The sequence below is a fragment of the Stegostoma tigrinum genome, chromosome 15 (genome assembly GCF_030684315.1).
Source record: "Stegostoma tigrinum isolate sSteTig4 chromosome 15, sSteTig4.hap1, whole genome shotgun sequence".
NCBI classification, from domain to species: Eukaryota; Metazoa; Chordata; class Chondrichthyes; order Orectolobiformes; family Stegostomatidae; genus Stegostoma; species Stegostoma tigrinum.
The window spans coordinates 63,477,479-63,504,898 of NC_081368.1; the positions used below are offsets into that span (position 1 = coordinate 63,477,479).

The window sequence follows — 27,420 nt, forward strand, 5'->3', positions numbered from 1 at the left end:
TTCTAACTCAATCCACAGGGATTCTGTATCCATCTTGTCAATTACATCCTTTTATTCTGCTATTACTTCGACTCTAATCAGTGCAGATAGTCTCCCTCCCTTCCTCCCCGTTCTTCCTAAATCTGTTATCAACTGCCGTATTTCGTAAAGAATCGTATTAAATGGAAAAGGCAAAGAAACAAAAAAAAATCCTCCGCAGATTCTCGGAATTACTCATGCATTATTCAACATCCTACGGAGTTTTAATAAGAACAGCTACAACTCTCTCTCTCTCTCTCTCGGTCCGCCTGCGCAAAGACATTGTCGCGTCGTTTTCAAAGTGAAACAATCCATTCCCAGGTCCAACCTGTCAGTCGTACGCATCTCTTCAGAGGGATCAGGAGGACAAAAGGTGCTGGAAGGGTTTGACCGTCTGCTGACTGAGACATATCTGGAGAAAGCACCGAGAGAGAGGCCAGTGGCCGGGAATACCAGAGGCAGAAACCAGGGATACCGTTACACGCAGGAAGCAGAGTTTCTGATGAACAAACTTCACCCAGAAACTGGTAAGTTTTAGCGTGCACACATTGATGGGCAAGATGCACATTTTATTTGGTTCACCTCCTGTTTATTTCTGCAACATTTGGCCTTCCCCCTTACTCCGATTTAGGGAAATCTGTTAGGAAAAAAATGCTGGGGCTTCTTTTTTGTTTTCCCCTTCTCCTCTTTCTCTCTTCTCAAAACTGCCCAATCTAGTTTCATCCAACCGCACTTCCATCGCACATTGACACTAACACACACAGAGACACACACACAAAAGGGCGGAGGAACTTGTATGCCTGTGCAAGAAAAAAAACACATTGAAGACAAGTCGTGTCAAAAGCAGGAGAGAATTTTTTTTTTTAAAAAAGTCCCCTTTTCTGCCGATGAGCTGAGCAGCGACTGAAACTGCCGGCTCCCCCAGTGTGAAATGAAAGCCCCGCAGCTTCTTCATTTACATGAAACCGCCACTCGTATGAGCCGAGTGGAAAGCCAACATCAAAAAAAGGAAATGTGACATGTACAGGCTTCACACAACTCACTCGGCTCTGCTCCGCTCAGAACCACAGCCCCCCGTTGTTGGTGTCAAGTTGAAGTCTCACAGCGTTTGTTGCAACCTGCAGGTCAGGCGTTCGGTGAACCTCTATCTCTCTCTCTCTCTCTGTGTGTGTATATATATACACCTCAGGGCGGTAAGTGCCTTTAGTTTTGAACATCGAGGAAGCTTCAAGTTTCGAGATTTGGAATAATCTTAACTGCACTTGGGTGAAGTGGTCTTCAAGGAGGCTAGGTACGGTACTGTAACGCATTTAATTAAGTGATGCAATGTCGCTCCTTCTTAGAATTGCCTTGGTGTGGATTTGAAAATCTAATTTTCTTTTTAACAAAGAAGGCGGCTTTTGCCCGCAGTTAGCTGTGGGCTCCACGCTTTGCAGCGAAACCCGTCCCAAACTGTGCCCACTCCAACATGTAAATAACTACCAACCGAATTCCTGAATGGAGTCGTTTCTGAGTGACTCCAGGTTTATCAGGAGGAAACTCGGACGATTAAACTCTAACGCCGGGGTTTAAAGAAATTCAGGGCACAGGAAATATTCGGTTGATTTCCATCAAATTGATTCAAACTGATAGTTGCCTTTTGCTTAGTAAGATATAACGAGGAAGTGATGCTGAGATCATTGAGTTATCACTCAAAATGTATGATTAGCCTGGTTCGATTGCATTGAGTAACCCAAATGGGTGAGGACAGGTCAGAGAGGGTATCCTGTAAGCATACCAGGGTCATTGAATTCTGCCACATCATGTCGTTTTAAGAAGTGCCTGAAATCATTATGTCTGTGTATATTCCTTTTCTATGGAGTGTATGATCTGTTTAGCATCTTAGCTTTGTGGCACTGAATCACATTTTGGAGTAAATGTCTGGTTATAGTCCCTTCAGGCTAGGCAGTATAACTATTTTGAAGTTAAGAGGCTGTGCCCTGAACCCACTTCAATGATTGTGACATCCCCCACCCCTAATAGAATTCAAAGATTGGCCTGGATCCTTGGTCAGGTTATATCCAGAGTATTGCAACTAGGTTGAAGGATATACTGGCCTTGGCAGAACAGGTTCAGCTGAGTGATACTAGGGGTTGAGGAGTAAGTCATGAGGATAGGTTGAGCTGTCATGTATTCTTTTCAGTATTCTGTCAAAGATTGAGGTATGATCTGAGCCAGGTTAGGATCGACTGAGTAAGGGTGGAGATCAGCCTTCAGTTCCCTGATGGGCAGTTGCTGATTTCTGTGTGATAGACTGTGTGCGAGTAGTTAGGGCTGATGTGACAATGGTAGTGTCAAAGAATTATACAGCATGGAAACAGACCCTTCGGTCCAATCAATCCACGCCGACCATGTTCCCAAACTAAACTAGTCCCATCTACCGGCATTTGGCCCATATCCCTCCAAACCTGCTGTAGAAGAGTGTCATGACATCTCTGAATAGGTCTGTTGGAAAATATCCAAATAGTTTTGAGAGATTTCAACCAACCCTTCGAGGATTCTTTGTAAAAAGAACAAGACAACGTAGGGAATTGAATTTTAAAACAGAAATTGCAAAGTAAAGACCTGTAGATTCTGGAAACTGGAAACAAAGATAAAAATTGCCACAGTACTTACCCAAATGTCTCTTAAACATTGTAACTGTACCCAAATCCACCACTTTCTCTGGAAGTTCATTCCCCTCATGAGCCACTCACTGTAAAAAAAAATACCCCTCATGTCTTATTTAAATTTTTCTCCTCTCACCTTAAAAATATGCTCCCTAATTTTGAACTCCCCCACCTAAGGTAAAAACACTTACCATTCACCTAATCTATGCCCCTCAACCTCTGAGCTCGGATGCGTGATTTCAAGTCCCACCTGCTCCAGAAGTATGTAATAACATTGCTAAACAGGTTGATTAGGAAACAACAATAAGTAAGGTTGTTGAGGAATCTGGTGATAAGACAGTTAAATGAAGCTGAGGTAGAAATCAGTCACACTCTAATTGAATGATCGATCACTTTCAAAGGTTTGAATTACCTCTTCCTGTTACAACATTGTACAGATTTTTCAAAAATCCATATCCGTCTGTACGTGGCGCATTCAGACATTCATGCTGATAAACAGAAATTGAAGCACCTTTGGTCAAAATCATTTAATCTTTTATAACTGAAGCAAAGCAAATAGATCAAATTTGGTTAACAATGAAGCTAACTAAATAGCAGTCCATTATCTCTCAAAACTACCTTTGTATAAGCTTCACCATGTAAAAGAAAGTAGGCTTCAGTAAATCAGTAATTCTCAAATAATGTTCGCTTAAGGTTGAGTGAGTGTCTGAGCAGACCTCAAGTCAAACTGTTTTGAAGAAATTACAAATTGCTCATCAAAACAAGCCACAGACCGAATGTTACTGAGAGATCTGCCTCTGAGTTTCAGCAGCATTCAAGTTCCATACCACCAAGTGGTTGTTTGTGTCATTAAGGAAGGGATTCATGTTAGAATTTATCCAATTGTAATCTTTTCTCAATCACCGCACAGATATAAGTGTAATTCAGCCAAGTCAAAACAGGTCAATCAGAAAAGGTTAAGAAATACTGCAATGTTAAAATTTCACTAACACAGCATAGGAAAATGTTCAGTTTCTTGGAAGCACATCTTCTAATCGTGCATGGGATTCAAATATGTAAAGACTGTTTTCTGTTGTTTTATTCACAAAATCTTTTTAACATTTGGCCCTTTGAACTCTCTTCTGTTATGATTATTCTGAGCTACATGTTCATCAAGTCACAATACTGAAATTAATGTTCACTGTTGTCAGTACAACATTTCACTCATTTGATATATTAGCATAAATTTGAGAAGATAAATCAAACCCGCTTCAAAGAGGAAGAATCATGTAAATCGAATTATCAGGGGACAGTTTATCCATTACAAGCATAATGGATATTTTGATTGAAAATGAAGATTATGGACAAAGAATTATATGATACAGATATCTAATATTCTATCAAATGCATCTGACTCATTACTGATGCCTTAATAAAATAACATTTGCAACAGCACTGACAGGTCTTCATCATCTAATTGAATAAAAGAAAATAAAGTATATTAGTATTCTGGTCAGATTGGCACAGATTTAATGTACATAAAGTTTTAAGGAGAACAGCCTTATACAGTAGAGAGAACAGGATGATTATCAAAACTAATAAATTCTCATTGGATGCATTCAAGACTGTTTAAAAAAAAACACTTCAGAGCTAAGCTGAAACAAATTTCAACATTGGCAAATAGTGGATATGCTTACTTATCGCTGTGGAATGACTGTAAATACAAACAAATCAAGTGGACTTCAACTGTTGATGGTTACAGAAAACAACAATAATAGTTGGTTGGGGAATTTAAATAGAGTCATATTGAATGTCCAAAACTTTGAGAATTTAGTGGCTTCACATTCACATTGTGTTAGAATGAGTAAAATAAGCTGGAAAATCATGTCAATTTCAGATCACAGGCATACTGTCACAGGAAGGAAAGCGAAAAAAAAAAATAGACCCTTCTATTTCAGGAACTGAGAGAATTGAGAGATCATCAATCCTGAGGTGCTGATCTGCAACTCTCCTCTATAATTGACCAATTACGGAATGATATTTGCAAAGGTATTAATACAAATCCATGGCTTATTTTCCACGTCAAAGGTTAGTCAAGTACTAAAAAAAATCAGCACATCAAAGGTGGGTGGCAAAATTCAACCAATAAATTTGAAACCATATCAACAAATTCAAGTTTTAAGGTATCATATTTTTAATGTCTTCATTCCATAGTCTACCTACATCTTAGTATTGAACAAAAAGGATATGTTTTCCCAGGTTGCGTAGCCTAAATTTAGTAGCAACTGAGCAAAACCCCAGAAATACATTGATGAAGTGGTTATAATAAAATTGGCACCAACATTCAAGCACTGTTTGACTAATGTTCCTATCTTTGTAATCACAGCTGAAACAAATGGTTCACTGTCCACATTAAATATGTTCTCTGAGCAGTATCATATCTTTCTGTCTTCCTTTTTATAATTAAGGGCGCATTTAGACACTATCTTCTGTGAAACTAGAATGATTCTTGCTTTACAGCAGCGTGACAGACAGCGCAAGTTGAATTCCCCTGGGTGTTTGTGGGCAGAGGGCAGAATGAAATGGGTATGGGAATTTGGAACTATTGGATTTTCACCACCTTATAAATGCCAGTAGAAGTGGGTGAGATATTGCATTCAGCCCTCTTCCATTAACAGCTTTTATTTGTTGACTGTCTGGGACATTCCCCATCCACCCAGCACTCCTGTTTGCTCAGTGGGTGAGAGACTGCAATGTGTGCTTGCGAAAAGTCCTAAAACGTAAAAAGAATGACGATAACCAGTTCTGTTTGAATTCCTGCATTGCTCTGCAAAGGGAAAAAAGAAAATTAGGGCCTTGAGCCTCCTCACTCAGATTGGCAGGACACTTGATCAAATTTCCAGGCTGTCAACAGAGTGGGTGTCTCGGTTATATTGTATAGGTGTATGGCACCCTACCCTACAGACTGCAATGGCCCAATCCCTGGATTTTCAGCTGGGATTCTGACCAATGCTGGCAGAGACCCTGCCACTGCTTCAGTAGAGTGTCTAGAAAGCATTGGCTTAATATAGTTCAATCAAGCTGACCTATGTGTTCATGTTAGAAACACCACAGGTCTCAGAGTGGAGCAGTTTTCGGCATGTTGACACCAATGGGATAAGTTAAGCAGAGCCATTGGAAGATTGTTTCAAATGTTTCAATTAATTCCCCAACTAGTAGTCTTTCCTATGGATAATGCTAATAACTTGGTAATGTTTACAAAACTATATGTGTCATTACATTATGTTGTATCTAGCACATGCAAAGTCAGCTCTATGTTTGATACTTCCAAAGGTGAGTTAGCTCTTCAAACTGAAACCAAGCTGGGACAGTGATTCAGACCCAGTCTGATTGCTCCTGTGAATTCATTGCAATGAACTCTTCAAGCTGCTTGGTTCTGGCAAAATGAAGGACACAAGTAAGATATTGCCAAGGCATTTTGGGAGCTAAAGATTGCTAAGATTATATCTTGATTCAGTATGGTTCCAGGTTTTATATTCGGCTTTTAAGTAAAATTGAAACCTAAAGGGATAAAAGCGAAGTTAGCAGACTGGAGTCAGAACTGGCTACAGGATAGAAAGCAGAGCTGAGGTGACTGGCTGCCTTTGTTCTGAAGGGACATATACAGTGGAGTTCCCCAAGGTTCGGTACTAGGACAGAAAGTGCTGAGCTTGTTCGGCAGCATCTGTGGACAGAGAAACAGAGTTCCTGTTTTGAATCCTCTTTGACTCTGCTTCAAAAGTGGGTTCCAAGCTCCAAATCAAACCCACATAGTTAACTTGTTTCTGTTTCTACACTTGCTGCCAGACATGCTGAGTTTCTCCAGCACCCTGTGTTTCAATTTAAGATCTCTAGCATTTGCAATATTTTGATTTTACTTCAGTGTTAGGATCACTTCAACTTTCAGGGTATGCATTAATGATTTGGGCATAGGGTACAGAGCACAATTCCAAAACTTGCAAAGGGTTCAAAATTTGCAGGAGTAGTACAAAGTGAGGAGGAAGGTGATAGATTTCAAAAGGACATTGAGGCTGTTAGAATGCATGGACACAGGACAAATGAAATTCAACACCCAATAATGAGTGGGGCCATGCTGTGATAGAAAGAATGAGAAGAGACAATCTAGGCTAAATGGTGCGCTTTCAAATGGAGTGCAAGAGGAGAGAAACTGGTCATATTTGTATACAATTGTTTTGCTGTGACAACACAGGTTAGCAAAGCTATGGGCAGCATGATGGCACATTGGTTAGCACTGCTACTTCACAGTGCCAGGTACCTGGGTTCACTTCTACCATTGGGTGACTATCTGTGTGGAGTTTGCACATTTTCCTTGTGTCTGAATGGGTTTCCTCTGGGTGTTCCTGTTTTTTTCTCACAGTCCAAAGATGTGTAGGTTGGGTGAATTGGCCATTGCTAAATTGCCCGTAGTATCCAGGGATGTGCGGGCTAGGTGGGTTAGCCATGGGAAATGCAAGGCTGCAGGGATAGCTACAGGGATAACATGAAGGGTGGAGGGTAGTGATGGGTGGGATCCTCTTTGGAGAGTCGGTGTGGACTCGATGGGCCAAATGACCTGCTTCCACGCTGTAGGGATTCTATAATTCATATGAATACTGGACATTACAAGTCAAGGCATTGAATACAAAGGTCAGGAGCTTGAGTGTTTGGACTGAGTAGCATATTTGCTGGAGTTTTCTGGGCCCAGTAATGAGGAAAGCGTCAAAGTTGGATTCACAAGAGGCTGGTAGGAAGATCATACTATGATAATCCACACAGTGACTTGAGCCAATTAATTTACTAATTGAAGCCAATTTTAGGAGTTTTGTTTTGAATTTGCCAGCAGTGCAGTGTTCAGTACCAGTGTCCTACTAGATATCTGAAGGCAGCAAGCATTTGCCAGTGGTCATTGTGTTAGCCAGCTTGCCTTGGATGTGAAGATAGAGCAGCTCAGGTATGGGACATCACTGCCAAAGGTGAGGACTAAGATGTCAATACAGCAGGGTTTGTGTGGGGCACCTGGGAACTGATTTAAATGGTAGGGAAGAGCGTGTATCTTAGGTAGTGTGGAGAAGCTGATTGATAATAACTTCTGCTGACTACAGTCCTCATCTGCCAAGGGCATTGCCACAGGAGGAACCAATGCCAAGCCAGTGCATCAGTGAGAGAATTCTGCAGCTACAGACAGCAGGAAAGTATTAATCTCAAAGCTAACCTCAATGGCCAGGAAGGAGAAAGGTGCAGAGGGCATTGCCAGCAGCTGCCTTCTAAGATAACATATCATTGAGGCCCTACAGTGCAGAAAGAGGCCATTTAGCCCATTGTGTCTGTGCCGACCCTCCAAAAAGCACACCACCCAGAGCCACCCCCTCCCCCAAACCCCACATTTCTCCATGGCTAACCCACCTAACCTACACACCCCAAGAGACTATGGGCAGTTTAGCATGGCCAATCCATCTAGCCTGCATGTCTTTGGACTTTGTGAGGCAACCAGAGCAAAACCACACAGGCGTGGGGAGAATGTGCAAACTCCACATAGACAGTTGCCCAAGGCTAGAATCGACCTGGGTCCCTGGTGCTGTGAGACAGCATTGCTAACCAGTGAGCCACCCCATCTGTCATCAGAGGACAAGCTGGCTTCAAATACCAAAGCTTCAGGGACACTGAAGTCTGCACCATTCTGGGTGGCCGTGACAAACCTGTTTGCCATGATGGTGGACAAATTGCCTCCAATGATGATGTTGGATACCCAATGCCAGAGGTGCTGAAGGTTAGCATATTTCTAAACTACTACACCATTGGTTCATCCAGTGATCTGCTGGAACCTTGTGTGAGATCTCCCAATGAGCTGTACATTGGTGGATTACAGCAGTGACCAATGGCCTCTTTAAGGTGGTCAGGCAATTATTATTACAACAAAAATCCTTATTGCACAAACCCGAGAGGTCCATCTGTTTCAGGGCCATCACTAGATAGCTGCAGCTACACAGTGTGAATGGCTCCATTCTGTGGCAATTTCTAATTCCCTAGACTAGCCAACAGTATTCATCAACAGCAAGGGCTTCCATTCATTCTGTGCACAATTTGTCTTCAGTTATCACCTTCAGATTCTGAAGATGTGTGTGGTTTCTAGAAGCAACCATCATGCCTGTGTATTCAGGCCATTCCAAGCACTAACCTTGTCAAAAATAAGCTGCACATTTTGAAGACTGGACACTGGGAGACAAAGGCTTCCCAATAAAGAGATGGGAACTTCCTGTTGTGAGGATCCCACATGGTGCAGAGGAGAGGTTCAACGCTTGGCATGGGGCAAGCTAAGTGAGTATCAGAGATAATGGGAACTGCAGATGCTGGAGAATCCAAGATAACAAAGTATGAAGCTGGATGAACGCAGTAGGCCAAGCAGCATCTCAGGAGCACAAAGCTGACGTTTCGGGCCGAGACCCTTCAACAGAGAGGGGGATGGGGAGAGGGTTCTGAAATAATTTATTTCAGAACTCTCTCCCCATCCCCCTCTTTGATGAAGGGCCTAGGCCCAAAACATCAGCTTTTGTGCTCCTGAGATGCTGCTTAGCCTGCTGTGTTCATCCAGCTTCACACTCTTTTATCTAAGTGAGTATGAAGCATGCCATTTGTCTCTTATTGTTGTGATCTAGGTGCCTTCATCACCTGGGGTGCAGATCTTCAGTGGGTTTCAATAAGGTCCTTTTGTATTGTGATTATGGGCAGTGATGTACAACCCGGCACTACAGTGGGCCAGGCAGCTCGTAGAGGAATGTGATGCTTCCTATGATAATGTGGATTTGGAATAAGCTGCTGACTGGCCAACACCTCACTAAGGGACGCAGGAGCAATGTGATGCTTGGAGCAGAAGCCCGGAACATTGCAGGCACCTCATGCTACCTGACCTTTCCATTTCAGTAAAGTGTTGCCCTTCTTCTGCACTATTGTCATTCTCCTTTGTTTCCTGCTCCATTGCCCCAGTAAACACTTCGATACCCAGCATGGGGAAATTGATGGCCTCGTGTGGTATGGTCCCTCCCAACTTGCCTGATGTCAGTCGGGGTGGGGCGGGGGGTGGCTTCCAACGTTCTGGAGAAATACAAGTAATGGAAAGGATTTAATCGTAGAACACAGAAAGCTGAGAAGGAAGACCTGCTGTCTTTCCTGAACAGTCTCAAGTAAAGTCTGCAGGGAGACCTATTGGGACCACCAGAGAGCTTCCTCCTGATGGCTTCCTTCCTCAGGGCCTCAGTGGGCTTGCTATAGTTAGGAGCAGGGCCTTCTACAGAAACAGTGCTGTTTGAAGGCAGCGGACATCCTCCACCAGCAGCTATGACACTCCATGTTTAAAGAATGCTAGATGCCCTGTTAATATAGCGCCATAACCTCTCATACCATTTGCGATCTGCCTCATTGCCCTCCCAACTGGCCGGTCACTCTGCCTACTGCCAGTTAGTTGGCTGGCCAACTTTTGTACTGGATCCTCCAGGTCTTGCAAAGCAACAGCAGCATCCACTTTCAGTCTCAGGATCTCCAGACTACCCAGCGAAGCCCTCATAGAGAAGATAACGAACTTAGAAATGAATGGCCTGCTCATACTGGAACTCCAGTTTGATGTCATATGATGAGTTGGGCAGTATGAGTGACTTGCAAGTTTCACTTGTAAGGCTCTTCCTTCCGGGATTATGTCTAATACTGGATGTCACAATTAAAGAAAGACATGAAAGCTTCAGGGAGGTGCAGAAAAGATCTTTTGAGATTGGTTGGGGGATTTCATTTGCAGGACATGCAGCAGAAGTTGAGGTTATTTTCCTCACAGCAGAGAAGGCTAAGAGGAAATTTAATGGAAGCATTAAAAATCATGAGGAGTTAATAAGCATGGGTCACCAATTTAAGCTGGTTGGCAAATGGACTGATGGTGACGTAAACCTCTTATGTACTTTGAGTAATTTAGGTTCGGAATGCACTCCCTCATAGAGTGGTGGGAAAAGAATCAACAATAGCATTCATAAATGGATTGGATAAACACTAAGGAGAAAAATGCAGGGATTTGGGGATAAGATTGTAGGGGAGTGGAACGAATACTGTTCTTTAAAAGAAACAGCACTGTCTTGACATCCTGAATGACTTCCTTCTGTTTCCTGCTTTCGATAATTCTGTGCGAGTTCAGTTGCCTAACTGTTTATAGTCTGGCAATTTAATTTTGGTCCTGGTCTAAAAAATTGATTGTAACACCTTCTACCCTGCCCCACCCCCATGCTCCCATAATTATGGTCACAGAAAAAGTAATTCAATTCAATTAAATCAAAGACAAAACATTTCTTATCCTTTCTAAAACATAATAATACAAACAGGAAACTGAAGTTGCAGCCAAATGTTTATAGTAAAGAGAAAACAGAAAGATCAGAAGGAGAGGAGGATCGATTGCAAGGACCAGTATCTTACACATGAGACAATTGAAGTTAGACAGATGTTACAAGTCTAGAGATTGAGAGTAGAATTTACAGGGTACAGGGTAGCACAGACATCATTTGTTATTCTGTTGATTTAAAATCTGATTTTCAATGTACTAACTTGCAAAATGAGCTTGTGAGCACAATGTAAGTGAAAGGTGACAAGAATTTTTTTTTAATGACCAGGCCATGACTCGAAGAGAAGGGAAATAACCTAAACCAATTCTGGAACACGACTTGGTGCTAATTGGATAGTGGAGATTACTGATTGCTTGCAAACTTTCTAACTTGTTAACATGATGCCGGGCCCCAGATATTGCCCCCGAGTGAAGGAGAGATTAGTTTTTTTTGTGAAGTGAGATGATCTGTGGTGATGGGAGCAGATTCAGTTATGACCTGCAAAGGGAAATTGGATAAATATTTGAAAAACAAAACTTTGCAGCATTATGGAGAAAAAGTGGATGAACGGGATCAACTGATGATCTTTTTCTGAAGATTTTCCACAGGTTCCTTCTATGCTGTAAGATCCAGTCATTCTGACTATTCAGAGCAACATATTTCATTTTTAAAACAACAACTTTGCCTTCATCATCATACCCCTAATTTCCAATTTGTGAAGATATGCAATACAACAAGTGATTACAACACAGAAGCCAAACAGAATGCTGTCATTTAGCACACAGGAAATGTAATGTTAAAACAAAAGGAAATAAAAAAAAACTGCAGATGCTGAACATCTGGAAAAAAAATAGAAATTGCCAGAAAAACTCAACAGATTTGGCAGCATCTGTGGAAAGAAAGTGGAGTTAACGTTTCACATCTCGTGACCTTTCTTCGGAAAGCTCCTAATCTGTATATTCATTTGTTCTTATTACAGATGCTGCCCGAACTGCTGAGTTTCTCCAGCAATTTTTTGTTTCTGGGTGAAAAACAGGGATGTTTTGTTATGGTTGAACAGAGCCTCGTTGGTGTCATGTCTGGAGTGGTCTGTGCATGGTTTTGATCTTTTAAAGAAACAACGTAAATGCATTAGGTGCCATTCAGAGAATGTTCACTCAGTTGATGTCTGCTGGGATGTTACCTTTGTTTGGATGGGATGCTGATGTTTAAAAGCATATGAAACATGTAAGATCCTAAAGGCACTTGGCAGGGTAAAATGAGAGACTAGAACTAGGGGATATAATTTCAGAATAAGAGTAATTCAGTTAAAGTGGAGATTAAGAGAATTATTTTCTTTCAGAGGGTTGAATGTCTTTGGAACTCACCCTTCCCTGAGAGCAATGGAGGCAGGGTCTTCACATACATTTAAGGCAGAGGTAAACCAATTCTCATCTGACAAGGGAGTCAAAGGCTATTGGGGAAAGTGTGTTGAGACTGTAGTAAGACCTACCATGATCTAATTAAATAGCGAAGCTAGCCTGAGGAGCCAAATTGCCAATCCTACTCCTAATTTGAATGTTCATCTATTTATGTTACATAATAATTCTTACTTCTGAATAAATATTTGAAATCATAATGCAGGCATATCTCTTAAATCTAGGCTATGTCACTTCATGAAAGTCCAAATTCTTAAATTCAAATGGTTAAGCCTGTGTTCCTGCACATTCCATCAACCACATCTGTAGGGTCAAAATGCAAGTGTGACTTTTTATAGTAAAATCAATGTGTGGAGCTCATAAATGTTCAGATATAATGTTCAATGGTTTATATTCAATACTCAGAAACAAATGGTGTAGAAAATACCTTGCCAAATTCTGAAAAGTACAACAAATCTCTTAGTTTTAATGGTAAAATGCAAAGTCTGCGCAAAACACTTCAGGCAAAAATTCTGCTTCATGCAAAAATTGATTTGTAAATGGCAGTTTGTGTATTTTATGTGGAATGTAAGCAGCAATATTGTGATATACTTGTGGGTGCAGCCATTTGGAATATGGGACTAGTCACTTTTTGGCTCAAATTGTAATGCGTGCAGTTTTATTTACATGAAGGCGCAGTCTGACCCCTGTTTAAATCATATAGTGCTGGATCTGCAAGAGTAGTCATTAAGAGAAAACAGATTTTTACATAATGGAGTCAGTTCCTTGAAGCTGGGAAACCTCCAGTTCATTTTAAAGAAAAGCTTACGAGGAAAAAGTTACTTTGATTGAAGTCACAGAATTGTTTGAGGTACAGCAACGTGACATGATGCACGTTATTATAAAATCCATTTTTTATTTTTGTGTAGAGGAAGCAAGCAATGCAGATGTAAGTTATTGAATATTAGTCTGTATGTTATAATTTCCATCCCTGCTAACCTCCTTTGTCACTGACATTTTCCCATAGGATGTGCGTGAATTGGATAAACAAATAAACATTGCATTTGCACTTACGCATCACAGTTTGCTTGCTTGGTACCTGCATTGATTTCCTGTGGAATAATTTGCCATGCATTTCCCCACTAATTTATAGATAGAGCTCATGTTCAATGACGTAAAATCATCTGACTGCTTTTAACAGCAGAATTTATGACAGTTGCAAACGAGGGGAAGGCAAAGATAGTCTTTTATGGGAGAAGGCTACGATTACAATTTTTGTCACTTTGCGTTTTGTCACTATTGAGGAGCTGTACCAATATCATATTAATGAGAATGAATTTGTCTGCTAATGTGTATATTTAATATAATGAACTTATCTGTTAATGTACATGTTAAGATTGAGAAACTCAGTTTCATTTTCTCTGAAAATGGCTGTAAGATGATAAGATGTAAGAACAGAAGTAGGCCATTCGGCCCATTTAACAAGATCATGGATGATCTTGGTAATCCTCAGCTCCACCTTCCTGGCTTTTCCCTGTAACCCTTGATTCCGTTACTAAATCAAAAGCTGTCAGCGTCAGCCTTGAAAATACCTAAGGAGCCTAATGAATGCTTTTGAAAATACGACTGATTTGACAGGGTGAGTTTGAAGAAATTGTTTCCACGGACGGGTCTGCCCAGAATGAGCGAAGTGAAATGGAAGATAATTACTAACAGGTCGAATAAGTCATTCAGAAGGAATTTGTTTAATAGCAAGAGCAGTGAAAATGTGGGACTGCCTGTTGCATGGTGTTAGGGCTCAGGATTGTGGGGAATACATGAGCTAAACACAAGGGCCTGTTCTCCAGAATGGTGGGATGTCAGGATGTGCTTATTGGCCATGTAGCAGCACTCAGAACGCATGGAAGCGGAGGGAGAGTTTTCCTCCAAATGCCAGGAAAACAATCATGAGGGTGCGTCAGAGAAGTGGACAGAATTGTTTCTTGCTGATAGAGTCATGACTGAAGCAAAGCCAGAGAGCTGGGGCCGAGGTGAGAGATCCTCATGTTGACCGGTTGGGATGAGATGCAGGTAGGGGGAGGTTGTTGTGGCAAGTGGAGGGAATTGACAGAACAGGAGGCTGAAGCAGTGGATGGGGTCAATTGACAGAGTTTGGGGGAGACTGTATTGATTGGGTGGGGCAGTTGCAAAACAGAGGGGGATCTGCAGGGATTGGTGCAGGAGGTAAAGGGGAGGGGCTGCCAGAAACTGGAAAGGGTGTAAGAGAGAGAGGGAGGGAGGCTGGCTGGCTGGCTGGCTGCAGGAGTTGGTGCGGGGAAGCAAAAGAGGGAGAAAGCTGTAGTGGTCAGTGGGGGGCAGGCAGGAGTGAGACAGGGAGATGGCACAGGATAAGGGTAAGGGTAAAGAGAGAGCGGTGGGGGAACACTGCAGGAGTGGGGCAGTAGAGAGGAAGAGGGGAGGGTTCAAAGAGGGTGAGAGAGGAAGGCTGCAAGAATATAGAATGGAGCCTGGAGGGGATGTTGGTGAGGGAAGGAGGTAGCAAGGGGATGGGGGAGTGGAAGGGGGAGCTGCAAGGTTAGAGAATTCTTTTAAACCAGCCCCCAAGGGAATATGTGGGCTGGTTTAAGGAGCTAACAAGGAGTCAGGAAAGCTGGAAATTAATAAAGCTATGATTCCATTGCAAATGAATTTAGCATCTTCAGATAAGGTTGTATATTTTCAGGTGCTATGATATGGAGGACAGAGAAAACTTTCAGATACTGTTGTCATAAGCACTGTATCAATTCTTCAATTTAATTCTGGCATACAGTGAAATGTGTAGTAATTGCTTGGTTAAAAAATTTCAAGTGTTGGAATATGTGATGGAACACATTAGCCATGACCTCATCTGTCTGTGGAAGGTGTGTTTCGGGTGATGGCTTTTTGTCTCCACAAGTCTGTCACATACTTTGAAACAAAACCTAAACTGCTTCTAATTGATGATCTGTAGTCTTGTACCAATTTAATACTATGGAGTGCAAAAATGTAATGCTTTCATTTTGTGGTTGTAACTTTAAGCTCAGTCGAGTGTTGGTGATTATTGAGGGTGTGAGAAAATTCTTCTAATTCTGCTTCTGTGTGAATCCAAGCACTCGATGCATCAACACACAAACACAGGATGTTGTCCTTCTGTAAATGCTTTGTTTACTAAACGAGTCAGTAAGTGTGAAGTGTTAGCCTCAATTCGGGGGTACCTGTCAAGAAAATCTCAAGAGCCCAGGGTGGAAGGAAAGGGGAGGTGGGGGAAGTGACCACCCTTTCAGTACTGGCTGAATACTGCGGTCAGCTGAATTGCTGACTCCTGCACTTCTTTCCTATGTTCCTAATGCTGAGAGGTGGGGGGTGGGGGTGGTGGTAGGGGGAGGTGGAGCTTAAAAATTGGAGTGAGGCATGGAAATGAGGAGCCAAGTTCAGTGTCTTTCCTACCTGGCCCTACATGGTGTGGCTGAAGCAAGTAGCATCAGTTCATTTCAGAAGAGAGTTGATAAAAGAAAAAATGAAAAGGAGGAAAAGGGAGACAGGGCAAGTTGGGAAGAAGAGATTAGCTTCGAAGGAACATGTTGAGTATAAACACTCAAACCAAATGGACTGTTACAATGAGTGCATAAACCATGTAATCTGTGTGCGATAAGGCAGTTGTTATAAGATCAGACGCCATACAGATTCACCCTGAGATATGTGCTAGCCATCAAATTCAATAAAATAGTGACTGCTGTGATAGTGAGTCTAGATTTAGGTTTAGACTTTATTGTCACATGTACTGAAGTACAGAAGCACAAGTGTAAAGTTTTGAATGTCAACGAACAGTGCTATTTTAGGTACAAGTACCTAGGTACAAAACTTAAGAACAAGGTAGAAAGAAATAAGGAACAAGCTTAAAACATTACAGTCACTCTTAGAGTGTTAAAAAATATGTTAAAAGTTAAACGTTAAATATTACAGTCCTTCTTTGTATTAAGTCGAAAAATAAATATGGCAAAAAGATGTAAAGCGAAATGATAGGACAATAATTGAATGATACAGTTTTGTTCATGTTATACTGTTATTTTTAATGAACACATTTTTCTTTTCTGACATTCCCATAGATATCCAAGAGGTAGCACAGAGGAACACTGTACAATCAAATCCATTGTCCTGATGATTAAGAAGTAAAATGAGTCAACAATGAACGTCAGGGTCAACAAAACCAAATCAATACTAAGTAAGTGTTGTTGATAACTGGAATTTCCTGACTGTGATTCACCGATTTTTCTATAGTTGATGAAAATAAACATAAAGTGGTGTCGTTCTTATTTTTTTTTCTTGACCAATTATGGGTCATAATTGCCATAACAGCTTTGTCTTAAGTTGGAGAAAAGAAATGTTGGTGAACCGGCCAAAATTAGTTGCTTTCAAATTACTCATATCAAATGTAAATGATGGCCGAACCTCAGTAACCCATTATAGTAGAAGGGAGTTTCCCCATCCCTCCCCACTGAAAATAGAAAGTGAATATAATCAAGAGTATACAACTTTTGATGCAACTGTTGCCACTGTGATAATCACATTTTGTGATTATCCCTGACTAGCCCAGCATTTGTTGCCCATCCCGAATTGCCCTTGAACTGATTGGCATTTTAGGTTAACAGTCTGCTATAATGCGGAGAGTCTGGAGTCACATGTAGAGTTTTAGAGTTTTAGGGCATGGAAAAGGGCCCTTCAGCCCATCATGTCTGCACCAGCCATCAAGCAACTATCTATTCTAAGATAACACACGTGGAGCTGGAGGAGCACAGCGGACCAGGCAGCATCAGAGGAGCAGGAAAGTTCACGTTTCGGGTCAGGGCCCTTCTACAGAAATATTCTAATTCTGTTTTCCAGCACTTAGCCTGATGCCTTGTTTGCAACAGCAGTCAAAGTGCTCATCTAAATGCTACTTAAATGTCTTGAAGGCTCCTGCCTCAACCGCCCTTTTAGGCAGTGAGTTTCAGAGATCAACTGCCTTCACAGTGAAAAGACTTATCCTCAAAACCTCCCGTTCCTAGCATAAATCTGTACCCCATGGTTATTGGCTCCTGTATAAGGGGAAGAAGTTTCTTTCTATCTTTGCTGTTAATAAACTTGTACACCTCATACAGATCCCTCCTCAGCTTCCTCTGCCCCAAGGAAAACAACCCCAGACCACCTAGATTGTGTAAGTGTATCAGTCCAGCCTATTCTTCCTTGTAATATGGTGATCAGAATTGCGCACAGTCAAGTTGCTATTGGCCTGCTCTCAGATTAGAGTTTCAGAGAGGGGGGGAGAGAGACAACTGGTGGTGAGTTTAACCTGAGAGTCATCGCACCTCGGGTGAGGGACGAGGTTGACAAAGTAAGGTCTTCATGGTAACCTCAACAGGTGCACACAGCGTATTCCACCTGTGTCCTACCTAATATTATATACAGTCCATCATGACTTCCCTGCTCTTATATTCAGTGCTCAGTCAAAAAAGTCAAGTATCACAAATACCTTCTTAACTAACTTATTTACCAGTCCTGCTGCCATCAAAGATCTCTGGACATGTATGCTAAGGTCCCTTCTAATTCTTTATATTTCCTCAGGCCCTGCCATCCAGTGGGTACTCCCCTGCCATGTTAGTCCACCCAAAACCTATCACCTGAAATTTCAGGATGAAATTCCATTTCCTGCTGGTTCGTCTGACCGGCCTGTCACTATCTTCCTGTAGACTAAGGCTATGCTCCACGTTATTTACCATGCCGTTAATTTTTCTGCCATCTGTGAATGTACTGATCATACCTCCTACATTCATGTTTAGATCATTCATTATTCAACAAAGAGCAAGGGAGGCAGCAGCCAACCTTGCAGTAGGTCGCTGGAAATGAATTTCCAGTCACGAAAATACTATTCAATCATCAGCTGCTGCCTCCTACTATTAAGCCAATTCCGACCCAATTTGCCAAATTGCCTTCTTTCACACAGGCTTCTAGCAGGTGACATGGTGGTTTAGTGGTCAGCACGGCTGCTCCACTCTGCCAGGCACCTGAGTTCAATTCTGGCCTCGGGTGACTGTCTGTGTGGAGTTTACATGTTCTCCCTGTGTCTGCATGGGTTTCCTCTGGGTGCTCTGGTTTCCTCCCACAGTCAAAGATATGCAGGTGAGGTGGATTGGTGATGCTAAATTTCCCACAGTTTAGGTTAAGTGGATTAGCCATGGGAAATACAAGGATACGTTAGGGGGGTTAGTCTGGGTGGGATGCGCTTTGGAAAGTTGGTGTGGACTAGTTGGGCTGCATGGCCTGTTTCCACACTGTAGGGCTTCTGTGAATCCTAACCAGTCTGCCATATGAGACCCGAAGCATCAGCTTTTGTGCTCCTAAAATGCTGCTTGGCCTGCTGTGTTCATCCAGCTCCACAGTTTGTTATCTCGGATTCTCCAGCATCTGCAGTTCCCATTATCTCTGCCATATGAGACCTTATGCATTTTGTCTACTTCAACCACTTTACCCTCATCTGCACACCTAGTCAGCCCCTCAAAAATATCAGTCGAATTTGTTTGACATGAACTCCCCTTTACAAAGCTATGCTGACTAGCCTTCATTAATCCTTACCTCTCCAAGTGGAGATTAACTCTGTCGCTCAGAATAATTTCCAATAGTTTCCCTACTGTAGATGTTATACCTGTTGGCCTATGGTTTTCTGGCTCATCCCTCCACCTTTTATTGAATAGTGTTGCAACATTATTTGTTCCTTCAGTTCTCTGAAACCCCTCCTGTGGCTAGCGAGGATATGAAAATTACAGTCAGAGTTCCTGTAAAATCTCTTCCCTTGCCTCCCACAACAGCATGGGATACATCTCATTGGGGGACTGACCCACTTTCAAGCTTGCTAAAACTTCTACAACCTCCTCCCTCCCGATGTTAAAATATTCAGGTATACAACAGTCTCCCTCCCTTCTCTGTGGTGAATACAGACACTAAGTACAGATTTAAAACCTCAGCTGTGTCTTCCTGCTCCACACACAGATTGCTGTTTTGGTCCTTAAATGGGCCCTGCTCTTTCCCTGGTTATTTGAATATCCCTTAAGGTTGCCAGCCAGTGCTTTTTCACCTCCATTCTTTGTTCTCGTAATTTCTTTGATAAGTAACTCACTGCACTTTCTATGTTACTCCAGGCCATGCAGGCCAGACCAGATTTCCATCTCTGAAGGATATTAGTGGGCTTCTGTAACAGTTGGTGAAAGTTGCCACCGTTAGCATTATGAAGACTAGCTTTATATTCCAGATTTATGACTTAAGTTTAAGCTCCATGAGCTGACATGGTGAGGTTTAGCCTGGAAAGAATTCTCGATTACCAATACAGTGATATTAATGCTTGATCACTGGCTCCCGCCCGCCTGTAAACCAGTGTAATACATCGCTTCTGTTGTCCATCTGAACTGATTGTAATAAGGTCAGTGAGGTGGACCTCATAGAATGAGTTCTCTGATTGGACCAGGTGAACGGCCCCAATCAGGGAACTCATATTCTGTGAGGCCCACCTGGCTGTCTGCAGTCCAATCACTACATCACTCCCTCTTCTAAGTCTGGGGAAGTAGGCCTGTTCTTCCTCCTGTAGCCTGTAGAGGTGCATTTTCACACTGGGTCAGATACAGGCAGCATAGCCTGCCCCTTGCGCCTGGGGTGTGTCGGAAGAAATTCATCATCTCTTTCAGCTGGTAAAGGCATTGAGGCTGCAACATCAGCCATGTCTGTCTCAGACTCCAAGGTTCCATCAACACTAGGATGGAGGGGAAGAACTGATGGGTTCTTCTGAGAGGCCAGGTGGATTGTGCTCCTGCCCCATTTGCAGCTTTCATGAGGTCCACATGCTTGACCAGGACTGTCTTATCTCCCTGAACATTTGTTCATCGCAGCACCTAACATTTGCGTTGACCGTGCCTCTTAGCCATGCAGGGCCATTTCCGTGGTCACAGTGCCAATCTTGATTCTCTGAAGCATCTCTTGCTTACATGAGTCTTGCATATCACAATGGCATTGTTGACAGCAGTTCCATCTCCACCCTGCCCTCCCCCTACCCCCGTTCCCTGCTGCAGGTCCAGGAAGATCAAATTTAAGCTGGCGTGGAGACTTCTCCCCATTAGCAAAGCTGCTGGAGCTGTCCCTGTTGTTGGATGATCCGATAATCAAATAGGAACTGGGACCCATTACAGTTGAGTGAAGCGGTAGCCTGTTTCTTTGAGCCTGCCTTCAAAGTTTGGACTGCTCTTTCTGCAGATCATTGAATGATGGCTGGAATGGAGCTGTCCTTACATGCCAAATGCCATTCGACTTTAGAAAATTTGGCACTGGTAAACAATGGCCTGTTGTCTCTGACCAATGCATCCAGGAGCCCGTGTATTGCAAAAGATGCTTGAAGCTCTTTTATCATAGTCTCCGTGTCGGACAATTGAACTCTGTGCATGTCCAGCCACTTTGGGTAGGCATCACAATGACTAAGAACGTTGAGCCCATGAAAGGTCTAGCATGGTGACATGCAATGAAACCCAGGATTTACCTGGTCATTCCCACAAATATGGCAATTTCTGTCCTTGTTGGCACTCTGGGCAGTGCCCCAACAACATGGTTAGGTCTGCATCCAATCCTGTCCACCAGACATAAATTATGCCAACATCTTCATTTTGGACACCCCTGGATGACCCTGGTGGAGTTCAGCCAGTATCTGGCAGTGACCTTTGCTCAAGATTGTCACCCTTTCCCCCCATAAAGTGCTGTCCTGTATGATGATCTTGTCTCACTGGGTCTAGAAAGGTGTCAATTCCGGTTGTGATAGTTCTTTGGTTTCCTCCATCACCACCAGCTGTTTTAGTTTTGCCAGGACAGGATATTTTTGTGGCCGCGGTCTGATTTTTGTCAGCAGTGACTGGAAGGGTGTCCAGAAAATTTAAAGCCAGAATGGACTGTTCCAGTGGTGGTACCACTGGGAGTGTACCTGCCAGCGGGAGGCAGCTCAAGGCATCCACATTTGATACTTGGCCTCCCAGATGATGTTCCAACTTGTAATTGTACGCACTTAAAATAAGAACCCAATGCTCAATTCAATCTGAAGCTATGGATAGCATGGCCATGTGCTTTTTCAGTAGGCCTAGCTGAGAATTGTAGTCTGTTACTGTTATAAATTTATGTTCGTAAAGGTATTGGTATATCTTTCTCATACCAGAGATGGTCACCAAACCTTCATTCTCTATCTTGACGTATTTACGTTCCACATCAGCCAAAGTCCAGGAAACAGACACTATTGGGCGTTACTCTCCATGGGGTCAACTGTGAGCCAACCCTGATACCATATAGGAAGTCATCGCATGTCAGGAGTAGATCTTGCTTGAGAGCATAATGTTACAGTGATAGTTATAACACAGCGTGGAGCTGGAGGAACGCAGCAGGCCAGGCAGCATCAGAGGAGCAGGATAGCTGACATTTTAGGTCAGTACCCTTCTTCCTGCTCCTCTGATGCTGCCTGGCCTGCCTGTTCCTCCAACTCCATACTGTGTTATCTCTGACTCCAGCATTGACAATTCTTACTATCTCTGAGACAGTGATAGTTGTTTCTTCACTTCCCTAAGGTTACATCTTGGCCACAAGACCATTTCCAAAACTGACCCTTTGTCAATAGCAGCTGTAAGAGTGCCAGGATGGTGGCCAAATCATGTATGAACATTCTGTGATAATTCGCCAGCCTAGGGAAAGACCTCAATTCCAGTACAGATGTGGGAGGTGGGGTTACTTTGATCACACTCATTTTATTTTTGACAGATGTAACCCATTCTTGTCCACTTTGTAACCTAATTAGGTCACTTGGGATGTCTAGAACACATATTTTTCACTTCTAAGATGCATGGCCACCATGGAGATACGTCTGAGTTTCTCCAAGTTCTCTTAGTGCTCTTTATTTGTCTTCCCTGTTATTAGTCTGTCATCCAGATAAATGGTGATCTGGGGTAGACCTTATAAAATGTTCTCCATCACCACTGAAAAATTACACAAGCTGATGATACCCCAAATATCAATCTCATGTATTGGTACAAACCCTTATGTGTACTAATTGTAGTATACCTCTGGAAATCCTCTGTAAATTGGAGGTACACATGACTCATGTCCAGCTTCGTGAAGGACAAGATCCACCCAACAGCTTTGCATATGAGTCCTGTAGGACTTTGGTATTTATCCAGTTGCGAGAAGCGGTTTATTGTTTATTTAAAATCCCCACAAAGGTGAATCAACTGATTGGGCTTTATAATCAGTATGACTGGTGCTGCCATTCCACAAACTGGTCCGGTTTGATGGTTCCTTCACTTTCAAGCCTCTACATTTGCCCGTAAGACAAATGGCACTGGACAGGCCTTGCAGAATCATGGAATTGCTTCCTGGCCAACATGCAAGGTGGCCTTGGCTCCTTTGACTGTCCCGAGACCTTGCTGAAAAGACTTCTGGTTATTTAATTAAGATTTCACTCAGTTAGCCATCTTCTAATCCAAAAATATGGAGCCAATCTAGGTGAAATTTTCTTAGCTAATTTCACCCCATCAGGCTTGGGTTTAAGTCTTTTACTACAACAGTGGGAAGTGAACCAATTGACTTTCATAAAAGACTGGATCGAAAGTTATACCCTTAAACTCTAAAGGTTTCCCAGCAGAGGTTCTGGCATAGCCGAGATCTTATGCAAACTTAAGGGTTGGAGCCCAGACCGAATTTTATTAAGGACTGGTTCTGCAATCACTGATACAGCCACGCTGGTATCAACCTTCCTTATAACTGGGTAACCATTTAACCAGATGTTCATTTTGATTGGTTCTGATTTGGATGTTGCTAAGCAATTTAACTGTGCCAAGCCATATATAAGTGGGCTTTCCAGGGTTTGTACTGTCCTAGATATCAGGCTAAGAGTTCTCTTACTCAATTTAGGCCTAATAGGACTCTTTTGCTGTATCGAGTCTGCATACCAGCAACAATACAATGGCTTGTTAGCCCAGATCCTGAAGCAAATGTTAACTGTTTGACCGAGGCTTGGTTTTGCGCTGGAGTTTGCTGTGGGCTGACCTAGAGTGCCTCTGCTCAGGATGTGTCCTGAGTGAGGCTATGTGATTGCCTTCACTTAACTGGTGATTTCCAAGCTCAGTCGGCTTGTTGAGGGTGTCCACTTCCATTGGCATAACCTGCAGCTCATATGGTCCATTTTCTAATGATATAGCCAGCTGTAGTGCCCGTTTGAAGTCCATTTGGGCTTCAGCTGGTAGGTGCTTTTGCAAGCTCACATTGTTAATCCCACGAGCCAAACGGTCTTTTAGCATCTCATTAAAGGTTAAGCCAAAGTCACATGCCTCTGTCAGTGATCTTAACCTTGTTGAACATCCAAAATGGAACCCATTAGTTTTTGAACTGTTGAGTAAAACCGATAGCGTCTCAGAATTAGAGGAGGCTTGGGGTTGTAATATTTCTTAACTAAATCTGGCAATTCTTGAAACTGCCTCAGGATGCGTTCGGCTCCCGATAACTGAAAAGGCTGTGGCTCCACAAGCCATCAGGAAACTTACTTGTTGCTTTTCAACTACCCCAATGTCATTTGTCCGGAAAAAAATAATAATTCAATAATAATAATATGTTTTACATTCTGAGACCAGTCTTCAATGGCACAATGCCAGAAATGCTTACCCCAACTCAAACGTGACTGTTGCGAGCAAATTTCTTCAGGGGCATATTTTTTCATGCCTCACCACTGAAATAACTCCATCGAGGCTGTTATCCCAAGTCACTCTTTACTTATATGTGCACAGTACTTGACACTGGTCTGGCTTCCTCAGACCCAACTCTCAGTGAACAAAAATTCTGGCAGCTGGCTCTGAGGAAGCTGGACCAGTGTCAAGTACTGTGAACGAGTAAATGAAGGGTGATTTAGTGATGAAATACCAGCCTCTCTGCAGTTATTTCATCAGCCTATCACAGATCTGCTCTTCTTTCTTTCCATCAGTGCTCCCTTCCAAACGGTCTATGCTTCTTACCTTGCTATCCAGTTATACTTGCTTACAATTGGTAAATCTGCGATCTTTCATGTAAAAGAATACCAGTCTGAGACACTCACTCTGTTAGCAGCTCACGGATGTCTTTCAATAAATTTTGCTTCTTCCTTCAAAGGTTCGTCATTGAGTATAATCTGCTCAAGTCACAGTCTACTGCGGTGAAAGGCATTATAGAAATATATACTATTTTTAATTAAAGTGTTGGACAATTAGTGCACTGAAAAATGGACATTCATTATATAGACTTTGTTCAGCTTTGAGATTTATAATCATTTAAGTGATGGTGTATTAATCTCCAAACATAAAGAACATGATTCTGAAGCCTTTCGTGTTGTTGCAGTAATCTATGTGTACACTTAACACTCAACAAATCCATGAATACAACAATAACGTTTAGTATAATTTCTGTTCAGGCAAGCAATGATCACTTGGGTTGAGCTTAATTTCTGTTTTAAATCTGTTCCTTTTCCAGAAAGCTAACTTTGGAGAAACCTTTGTCAGAGCAGCAGAGAAGAGACTTGAAATGTGTTGAATAATTCTCTCTTATCTGAACGATCAACCGAATTTCGTATGGGAGTAGGTCAGAGGAAACGCTTCGAGACATTACCCAACGCAGTTCTCACTGAATAAAGCAGAAGTGATCTTTACCAGCGACAATATCACAAGAGAGAAAACAGAGTATTCGTCTGAAATGTCACCAAGAGATAACCAAGGAGGAAAATGGGTACGAGAAAAGCACCATTAAGCAACAGTGGGGGTACATTGAAGGATATTCTTAGGCACCCACACCAAGCCAATGGCAAGGACTCATTAAATTCCGTACATCCATTTTATCTCTGGGTTTGCAAACCCTACACATAAATATCAATTACAGCCTGAGTTAGCACTGGATCATTTTCAACTTCCAATCAAGTTTAATCATTCAGAAAGACCAAGAAAATTGAAGAGTTGATATTGCTGGACTCAAAGATCTACAAATTAGCTTTGTCTTAAAAATTTCCTCCTTTGATTTTCTCCTCTTCCCAATCCCAGAATATATTTTCCCACGTTTATTGCTCGCACACCCAGACTCAGCCCAATTCATTCTCAATAAAAAGGTAATTGAAAAATGTCAAACGATTCATCCAGCTGCAGTGATGATCGGAGTACAACTAACTTCTTGTACGCCATCATGTACGCTATAATATTTGTGCCTGGCCTAATAGCTAATGTTCTGGCGCTCTGGGTGTTCCACGCTTATGTCAAGGAGACAAAGAGGGCAGTGATATTCATGATTAACTTGGCCATTGCTGACTTGGCACAGGTTTTGTCTTTGCCACTCCGGATTTTCTACTACTTGCACCAGGAGTGGCCTTTTGGCAGCTTTTTGTGCATGTTTTGTTTCTACCTTAAGTACGTGAACATGTATGCCAGCATCTTCTTCCTGGTCTGCATCAGCATCCGACGGTGCCTCTTTCTGATCCAACCTTTCAAATATAACGACTGTAAACGCAGGTATGACGTTTATGTGAGTATCGTTGGGTGGCTCCTGGTGGGTGCCGCTTGCCTGCCCTTCCCACTAATGAGGCTTGACGCAAGAAACAGTTCCAGCAACTTCAACAGCTGCTTTGCAGACCTTCCAATAATCAAAATTGGTGTCCCTACCTCCGTTGTCATGGTAACTCTGGCTGAACTAGGAGGCTTTGTGCTACCTCTAGTCATCACGTTGATCTGCTCCTGGAAAACCATCATGACCCTGCGAGAGAAGAACCCAGTTCTACAAGACAGTGGAGAAAAGAAGAAAGCCTTGAAAATGGTGCTGACATGCAGCATGGTCTTCCTGGTCTGCTTTGCACCGTATCACATTACCTTCCCCTTGCATTTTCTGGCCATAACAGGCCGTATTGCAGACTGCTCCATCAAGAAGATCATACTGACCTTTCACCCAGTTGCGCTGTGTCTAGCCAGCCTGAACTGCTGTCTGGATCCTGTTATATACTATTTCACAACAGATGAATTCAGGAGAAGATTGTCACGGCAAGAAATCTGTGAAAATGATATTCAGCTCAACTCCAAGGAATACGGTTGAAGGAAATGCTGTGGATAATGTGTTCAGCATTCAGCTGCTTTGCAAAACTAAACATGAGCGACATGGAAAGTCTCCTTCTGTGTCAGCCTGACCGCTGTGGTGTAAATTTTATTTTTCACTGTTATTTAGCCTATTTATATGATGTACTTGTATATGTTGTTTTTTTTCTCTACAGAAATGTGAATCTTTACAATGGTGAAGAGTTTAAAAATACTTGTGTTAAGCGTTCTATTTTGAGAATTTTTCAGAGGAAAACCAAATGGGCTCAAAGAGTCGGTAGATCACATGTAGTGATCCCTCTGTTGCCCGGTGACGTGCCTTAAATAGATTTGCAGAGTGACATTTCAGTTCCGTAGTGAGATTTCCACTTCCTACTTCAGTCATGATGGTCACCATGAGTAAGTCTGCTGTATTAGAATCAAGCTGTAGGGGAAACACGCATTAGTTGGTTTAAAGTTTGATATTGACTTGACTGATGACAGGTTTGAGAAGTAATTCAAAATAGGTATACATTACAGCCAATTATTTGAGCTCAGATAACTAAAATAAAGTGACTTCAATTTTCTTTTTAAAGAAATCTATTTTCATCTTTGCACCTTTTTAAAATCTTTTTTCCATTGTGGTACAACTCATTCTCTCTTACACCAATGGTTTGGCACCATACAATCATTAAGTTATGCACACTAATGGAAACACAGTGCTCGAAGGTGAATATCCAAATATTTAAACCAGAATCAGTTGCAGAATCTTGGAGTTGAGAATCAGGGCTCCATTAAAAGGATGGGTCTTTATTGATGATGCGTCCTAGTATCAGGAGAAAAGCTGTTACTC

General features: G+C 42.2%; 1 protein-coding gene across 3 annotated transcripts; it reads left to right on the top strand.

The window, feature by feature from the left end:
- The first annotated feature begins 322 nt into the window (after positions 1 to 322).
- LOC125458872 (probable G-protein coupled receptor 174) lies at positions 323 to 27,116 on the top strand. 3 transcript variants are annotated; one of them, XM_048544645.1, is made up of 3 exons: positions 323 to 545; positions 16,557 to 16,672; positions 24,994 to 27,116. In XM_048544645.1, exon 3 carries the CDS (start codon positions 25,630 to 25,632, stop codon positions 26,587 to 26,589), a length of 960 nt encoding a protein of 319 aa, XP_048400602.1. In that variant the 5' UTR covers positions 323 to 545; positions 16,557 to 16,672; positions 24,994 to 25,629; the 3' UTR covers positions 26,590 to 27,116. The 3 variants fall into 3 exon arrangements, with proteins under 3 accessions (XP_048400602.1, XP_048400603.1, XP_048400604.1); XM_048544646.2 differs by lacking the exon at positions 323 to 545 and adding an exon at positions 1,014 to 1,309; XM_048544647.1 differs by lacking the exon at positions 323 to 545 and adding an exon at positions 1,016 to 1,142.
- Positions 27,117 to 27,420: the final 304 nt, after the last annotated feature.